Below are 8638 nucleotides of genomic sequence, written 5' to 3' on the forward strand. Positions count from 1 at the left end.
AAATTCCGCCCAATTCCCAGATTTTTTTATGTTACAGCCCACTCCTTCGGCATGGGCCGGGCGACCAGTCTTGGATGGCCTAAAATATTGTCGGCCCATTGAAACGATCTAAGGAACAATAGTCACTAACTCTCCATGACGTTACTCATTTTTTTAACAATGCTAGGTCAAACAAACAAGTCATATACTTAGATTTAATCACCAATAGTGCTTCTTCAGCCTTTTTAACCTTTCTTCTTAATTATTGAATTGAAGTTATATAAAAAATGAACAGACAAAATGTTTGTTCACGAAGGTTGTTGTAGTTTTCGTAGTTGCAAGAATTCTTTCTCACGATTGGGTTGGTGTTCAGTGTACCGCTTGTGACGCCTATGCTTTGCTTGAACATCTCAATGTGCAAGATAAAAAGAACAAGGGGAAGAATCGACGAGGCGAGTGTTCTCGGAGAGAAAATCATGATGGAAAAAACGTGAGGAGAATTCTAAACTCGAGATGTTAGAAGGTACAAAATCAATGGGTGCAGGAGCTGCTACAATTGCTTCAGCGTGATCTGCTATCGGTATTGGAAACGTCCTTAGTTCCTCAATTCATTCCGTGGCGCGAAATCCATTATTGTCAAAACAATAATTTGGTTATTCCATTTTGGGATTTTCTCTAACCGAAGCTATTTCATCGTGTGCCCCAATGATGGCCTTTTTTATCTCATTCGTATTCCAAGTCCGTTAGTAATCGTTTACAGTGGGTGTGTAAGCTGGAGGGGATCCCTGTGGTTAGACTAACTGGCCGAGAAGGTTAGCGAGGTTCTTGCTATGGTGAAGTGAAAGATCTTTCACTATAGTGGGAAGAAGACAGTTGGGAGCGAGCTGAGCAAGAGCAAAGCAACCTCTAGTAGTGGGTTGACTTCGCGGTCCCATTTCATCGACATATTCAGAAGCAATGGATGTTGTAAAATCACAAGTGAAACACGAATGAGTATAGGTTTTGGGGGATGTAATTTCGATCTAAACCCGGAAACCCATATATTTATATACGAAATTAAATTCCAATCAATTCGTAAATTTTCATACGCTATAGCCCACGCCTTCTGCGTGGGCACGGGCGACCAGACCCAGATTGCTTAAAATTTTACCGGACAATCAAAAATGACCTAAGGAAAAATAGTAAACACCTCGCTATGACCGTTAGTCCTTTTTTAGCATTTAAGGGATATAGAATTGGAATTTCCCATGATTCCCAGATTTTCATGTGCTATACCTCATGCCTTCTGCATGGGTTCGGGCGACCAGACCCAAATCGCCTAAAATTTTGCCGACACATCAAAAACGAGCTAAAGAAAAATAGTCACTGCATCGCCATAACAATTACTCATTTTTGGTTCTTTAGTTCCATAAAACTGAATTTTTTTCTGATTCACAGATTTTCATGTGTTATAGCCCACACTTTGTACATAAGCCCGGATGACCGGAATTGGATCGTCTAAAATTTTGTCGGCCCATAAAAATGACCTTTGAAACTATAGTTATCGCCTCGTAGTGATCGTTACTCATTATTTTGTGTTTTAGGGCCAAAAAATAGAATTCCATCTGATTCCCAAATTTTTGATGTTATACCCGCATCTTCTGCATGGCCCGGATGACCAGATCCGGATCGCTAATAATTTGCCAGTCCCATAAAAAATGACCTAAGGAACAATAGTCATGGCATTGTCTCGCCATGACCGTTACTCATTTTTGGGATTTAAGGTCCATAATATTGCAATTTCACTCGATTATAAGCTTTTCATGTGCTATAGCCCACGCTTTCTGCATGGGCCGAGGCGGCCGGACCCCAATCGCCTAAAACTTTTCAGGCATATAAAAATGACCTAAGGAACAATAGTCACCGCCTCGCTATGACCTTTACTTGTTTATTAGCATTTACGGCCATAAAACTAGAATTTCACCTTATTTTCGGATTTTTGTATGCCCACGCCTTCTGCATGGGCCCGGGCAACCGGAACCAAATCGCTTAAAATTTTGACCGCCCATCAAAAATGACTTAAGGAAAAACACTCAACGCCTCGCCATGATTGTTACTCATTTTTGGATGTTTTATGGCTATAAAACTAGAATTTCGCACGATTCCCATGTATTCGTGTGTTATCGCCAACATCTTCTGCATGGGCCCGGACTACCGGACCCAGATTGTCTAAAATTTTGTCGACTGATCAAAAATGACCTAAGAAACAATAGTCATCGCTTCTCCATGATCGTTACTCATTTTTTGTGTTAAGGCCAAAAACTGAAATTCAAACTGATTCTCAGATTTTCGTGTGCTATTGCCCACCCCTTCTTCATGGGCCCGGGCATCCAGACCCGGATCACAAAATTTTATCGACAAGTAAAAATGAATAATTGTCACCGCCTCGCCATGACCGTTATTCATTTTTAGCATTTTAAGGCCATAAAATTGGGATTCTGCCATATTCCAAGATTTTCGTGTGCTATGACCCATGCCTTCAACATGGCCCGAGCGACCGGACTCGGATCACCTAAAATTTTCCTGTCCCATCATAAACGACCTAAGGAATAATAGTCATCATCTCCCCATGACCGTTACTCGTGTTTTGGCATTTTAGGGCAATAAAACTTTCGTGCGATTCTTAGATTTTTCTGGGCCTGGGCGACAGGATCTTGATCGCCTAAAATTTTGTCGGCTCATCAAGAATGACCTAAAGAACAATAGTCACCACTTGTCCATGACCGTCATTCGTTTATTTGTGTTTTAGTGTCACAAAACTGGAATTCTGCCAGATTTCCAAATTTTTGTGTGCATAACCCCGCCTTCTGCATAAGCTCGGGCGACCGGAGCAGTATCGCCTAAACTTTTACCGGTCCATAAAAAATGACCTAAGTAATAATCATCACTGCCTCTCCATGATCGTTACTTTCTTTTTTGCATTTTAGGGCCATAAAAATATAACTCCGTTTAATTTCCAGATTTTCGTGTGTTGTAGTCCATGCCACCTACATGCATTCGAGCGACCAGATTCGTCTAATATGTTGTTGGACTATCACAAACGACCTAAGGAACAATACTCGTCGCTTCGCCATGATCGTTCCTCATTTTTTGGCGTTTTAAGGCCATAAAACTAGAATTCTTTCCGATTCCTTAATTTTCGTGTGCTAGCGCACACCATCTGCATGCATCCGGGCGACCGGACCCGAATAGCCTAAAGTTTTTTTGGACCATCAAAAACGACCTAAGAAATAATAGTCGTCGCTTCGCTATAGTTGTTCCTCGTTTTTAGCATTTTAGGGCCATAAAACTAGAACCTTCCCCCTCCCGATACCCAAATTTTCATGTGCCCCACGATTTCTGCATGTCCCCGGGCGACCGGACCCAAATAGCCTAAAATTTTGCCAGACCATCAAAAAAGACCTAAGGAACAATAACCACCGCCTCTCCATAGTCGTTCCTCGTTTTTTGACTTTTTAAGGCCATAAAACTGGAATGCCCCCCACCCCTCCCCTGATTGCCAAATTTTCGTGTGCTTGTATCCCACGACTTCTGCTTGGACCCGAGCGACCGGATTCAAATCTTCTAAAATTTTTCCAGACCATAAGAAATGATATAAGGAACAATAGTCATCATTTGTCCATGATTGTTCCTCTTTTTTGGCTTTTTAGGGCCATAAAACTGGAATTTCACCTGATTCCAAATTTTCGTATGCCGCCATTTGCATGCATCTGGGCGACAGGACCCAGATGCCTAAAATTTTTTGGCCCTTCATAAATGACCTAATGAACAATAGTTATCATTTCATCATGACCATTCCTTGTTTTTACGTTTTATAACCATAAAAAAGGAATCCGTCCGATTTCTAAATTTTCGTGTGAGCGACTTTATTTAGGTTAATTCTTCTAATTTTTATCGCCTTTCAACAAGTAGCAAAAAAATAATGAAGTTGTGTGCTTGGAATATAATGGAATTGCAATGACCATAGAAGATCATTTTTCATTAAAACATACATAAATTAACTTGGTACAAGGTCCAAAAACGATTGACGTACCACACTTATTTAAAGTGTAACAAAAGGCTACTAAAAGCCAATTAGAACACAACATTAGCCACACTTTTAAGAAAGGCAGCACTTCATTACGTGTGACACTGCATCTTTAATTTCTTCTAATCTCTAATTAGTTATCCATTATCTCTTCTTCAAGCAAAGCTGCAGCCAAAGTTTTTGCTTCCTCACCCAAAGTTTCAGCTCCTGTTTTAGTCATCTTCTCATCAAATACACATGGCTTATAGCAAATGCACCTTCCGAGGATTTTTCTACAATGACCATCAGTAAATCCCTCACTTATTCAAGCTTTTCTGCATGGTGGATTGGTAATGCATAATCCAATGAATGTATTGTTTTCTGCTTTGCAATTAGCCTGAGCTTGCACCTCTACAATCATTCACATTTACTAACAAATATTAGAACAAAAGAAAAGATGGAATTGAAAGAAAGCTTTTAAACATGAATAAATTCACGGTTCATGAAGAAATATATTGAAAGGGAGTCTTGGAGCAACGGGTTCGAGCCGTGAAAGCAGTAAAATTAGTCACTAATGCTTGCATTAGAGAAAGTTGTCTACATCACAGCCGTTGGGTGCGGCCAGTAGCGGAAGTAAAATTTATGCTAAGGAGGTTAAAAAATGAAAAAGTTAAAAAAAAATTTAAAAAAGATTGTGGCTAGTGGGAATTAAACCAACAACCTTACAAAAGTTTTGAACCCCCTTGACCACTAAGATATGCGTTTAAACTCTGTTGAGAAAATTCAAACTATAAAATATAGAGGTTCAAATCGAATTTTGTCTTATATGCAAAGTATAATTCTCTTGCGTAGGGGGTTCCGCCCCCCTAAATCCGCCTCTGGGTGAGACCCTTCCTCGGACCAGGGTGGATGCGGCATGCTTTATGAACCAGACTGTCCTTTTTTTCTAAAGAAATATATTGTTCCTATACTATTTTGAAAGAACTAATGCAAACACGTACGTTTTTTCAGGATTTTTCAAAGCCGCCAGACGTATACTACAAAATAATTAGTCACTCTAACAACAAATACATCAAAAAGATGACCACACTTGAAAATTTACGCGGTAAAAGAAATTACTTGAAAAATTCAAAAGAAGTGTAACTTCATGTTCATTATCATAATTTAAACCACCCATGCAAATATAATTTATCTTTATTTTTCTTAAAAGAAGACTTGGGTAATTAAGTGATTGTATAGCAAAAAAAGAATTATGTTATAAATTATCTTTTATTATTTTTATGGGATTTTAGAGGAATAAATGGAGACAAACGATAGGCAACAAAGAGCATCATTCCCTCTCCATGATCGTTACTTTCTTTTTTGCATTTTAGGGCCATAAAAATATAATTCCGTGTTATTTTCAGATTTTCGTGTGCTATAGTCCATGCCATCTGCATGCATTCAGGCGACCGGATCCGAATCGCCTAATATTTCGTTGGACTATCACAAACGACCTAAGGAACAATAGTCGTCGCTTCGCCATGACCGTTCCTCATTTTTTGGCATTTTAAGGCAATAAAACTTGAATTCTTCCCGATTCCTTAATGTTCGTGTGCGAAGCTTTTTCGAACCATCAAAAATGACCTAAGGAATAATAGTTATCGCTTCGCTATAGTTGTTCCTCGTTTTTTGGCGTTTTAGGGCCATAAAACTGGAACCTCACCCATCTCGATTCCCAAATTTTCATGTGCGCCCACGATTTCTGCATGTCCCCTGGCGACCGGACCCAAATAGCCTAAAATTTTGCCAGACCGTCAAAAACGACCTAAGGAACTATAATTATCGCCTCTCCATAGTCGTTCCTCGTTTTTTGGCTTTTTAAGGCCATAAAACTGGAACGCCCTCCCCCCTGATTGCCAAATTTTTGTGTGCTGTAGCCAACGACATCTGCTTGGGCCCAGGCGACCGGACTCAAATCACCTAAAATTTTGTCGGACCATAATAAATGACCTGAGGAACAATAGTCAATTTCTCCATGATTGTTCCTCTTCTTTTGGCATTTTAGGGCCATAAAACTGAAATTCCACCCGATTCCAGATTTTCGTATGCCGCCATTTGCATGCATCTGGGCGACCAGACCCAGATGCCTAAAATTTTTTTGGCCCTTCATAAACGGCCTAATGAACAATAGTCATCGCTTTATCATGACCATTCCTTGTTTTTGCGTTTTAGAACCATAAAACATGAATCAGCCCGATTACCAGATTTACGTGTGAGCGACTTTATTTAGGTTAATTCTTCTAATTTTTATCGCCTCTCAGCAAGGAGCAAGAAAATAATAAAGTTGTGTGCTTGTAATATAATTGAATTGCAATGACCATAGAAGATCATTTTTCATTAAAACATACATAAATTAACTTGGTACAAGGTCCAAAAAAGATTGACGTGCCACACTTATTTAAAGTGTAACAAAAGGCTACTAAAAGCGAATTAGAACACAACATTAACTACACTTTTAAGAAAGGCAGCACTTCATTACGTGTGACACTGCATCTTTAATTTCTTCTAATCTCTAATTAGTTATCCATTATCTCTTCTTCAAGCAAAGTTGCAGCCAAAGTTTTTGCTTCCTCACCCAAAGTTTCAGCTCCTGTTTTGATCATCTTCTCATCTAATACACTTGGCGTAGTGCATAGGCACCTTCTGAGGATTTTGCTACAATGACCATTAGTAAATCCCTCACAGATACAAGCTTTTCTGCATGGTGGTTTGGTAACGCATAATCCAGAGAAGGTGATGCTTTCTGCTTTGCATTCTCTAGCTTGCACCTCTATAATCATTCACATTTACTAACAAATGTTAGAACAAATTAAAAGAAAAGATGGAATTAAAAGAAAGCTTTTAAACATGAATAAATTAACGGTTCATGAAGAAATATATTGAAAGGAAGTCTTGGAGCAACGGGTTCGAGTCGTGAAATCAGTAAAATTAGTCACTAATGCTTGTATTAGAGAAGGTTGTCTACATCACAGCCATTGGGTGCGTCCAGTGGCGGAAGTAAAATTTCTGCTAAGGAGGTTAAAAAAAGAAAAAGTTAAAAAAAAAATTAAAAAGATTGTGGCTAGTGGGAATTAAACCAACAACCTTACAAAAGTTTTGAACCCGTTGACCACTAAGCTATGCTTTTAGGCTCTGTTGAGTAGATTCAAAATATAAACTATAGAGGTTCAAATCGGATTTTGTCTTATATGTAAAGTATAATTCTCTGGCGTAGGGGGTTCTGCACCTTTTTTTTCTAAAAAAATATATTATTCCTATACTATTTTGAAAGAACTAATGCAAACACGTACGTTTTTTTAGGATTTTTCAAAGCCGCCAGATGTATACTACAAAATAATTAGTCACTCTAACAACAAATACATCAAAAAGATGAGCACACTTGAAAATTTATGCGGTAAAAGAAATTACTTGAAAAATTCATAAGTGTAACTTCATGCTCATTATCATAATTTAAACCACTCATGCAAATATAATTTATCTTTATTTTGCTTAAAAGGAGACTTGGGTAATTAAGTAATTGTATAGCAAAAAATAGAATTATATTATAAATTATCTTTTATGGGATTTTAGAGGAATAAATGGAGACAAACCATAAGCAACAAAGAGCATCATTGCCAAGATAGCAAATGCCATGAAACACAAGGAGCGAGCCATAGTCTCTTTGAATGTGTAAAAAAGGATAGAAATTTTAATAATAAGAAAGATTGCAATTCTGAGGTGTGTATGAGCAGTAACTCAACAGAGGTATTTATAGGCGCAGAACTAAGAGTAGACAAAAAAATAAAAATTGAAGCAAAAAAAAAAATGGAAATAAGAGAAGATAAATTTAGGCCAACAACGTGAAGCAAATTACTGCACTGGAGTTATTGGTAATTTTAAGTTTGGACTTTGGAGATACATGTTTCTTTTTGTTTTTTTGGTCTCTCACCGGTTCCGAATTAGGACCTCAGCTAGTGTTGATTCGGCCCGTGTACAGATAAAAGTACTCCTTATAATATACTCATGACTTGAAATCGAAACTTCTATCTAAGGGTGAAGGAATTCGTTCTCAATTTTTTCCTAGTTACTGCAAGTAATAACGTGAAATTAATAAAGTAAAGAACGACACACAAACTTTTACGTGCAATATTACTCTGGCTCAAAGTTGCAAAAATCACTACCTAATCTAATAACATTTAATTCAAACTCCACTATACTTTCTCTGCATGCTCCTTAGTTTAATTTGTACTCATTATATGCCCTCTCAAGAATCAATGGAAGTGTGTAACTTGTCTCAAGGAAAACACAAATAGGGGTGTATTTAGAGGGTTTCTTGGTTCACGTGAAATCATGCCTTCCGTCCCACATCATTTATAGTAATGTAATTTTTTTAAATACCCATATATATATATATATATATATATATATATATATATATATATATATATATATATATAAGCATTCCCAATCTGAAAGAGTTCTATTGTGAAATGACTATTTAGTGCACCTATTACAAGAAATCGAGGTTTTAAATTCCATGTTTGTCTTGTTTGTGTTTTCTTTCGTCTTCTATAATTGAAATCGTGGTGTTAT

At 37.7% G+C, this 8638-nt stretch overlaps 1 protein-coding gene across 1 annotated transcript; it reads right to left on the reverse strand.

The window, feature by feature from the left end:
• Positions 1 to 6380: 6380 nt before the first annotated feature.
• Positions 6381 to 7808, reverse strand: LOC138900834 (defensin-like protein). The gene is made up of 2 exons (XM_070188465.1): positions 7657 to 7808; positions 6381 to 6836 (listed from the first exon to the last, which is right to left on the reverse strand). The coding sequence occupies exons 1-2, from the start codon at positions 7718 to 7720 to the stop codon at positions 6583 to 6585; spliced, it is 318 nt and encodes a 105-aa protein (XP_070044566.1). The 5' UTR covers positions 7721 to 7808; the 3' UTR covers positions 6381 to 6582.
• Positions 7809 to 8638: the final 830 nt, after the last annotated feature.

The sequence above is a fragment of the Nicotiana tomentosiformis genome, chromosome 11, assembly GCF_000390325.3.
Source record: "Nicotiana tomentosiformis chromosome 11, ASM39032v3, whole genome shotgun sequence".
In the NCBI taxonomy this organism is placed as follows: Eukaryota; Viridiplantae; Streptophyta; class Magnoliopsida; order Solanales; family Solanaceae; genus Nicotiana; species Nicotiana tomentosiformis.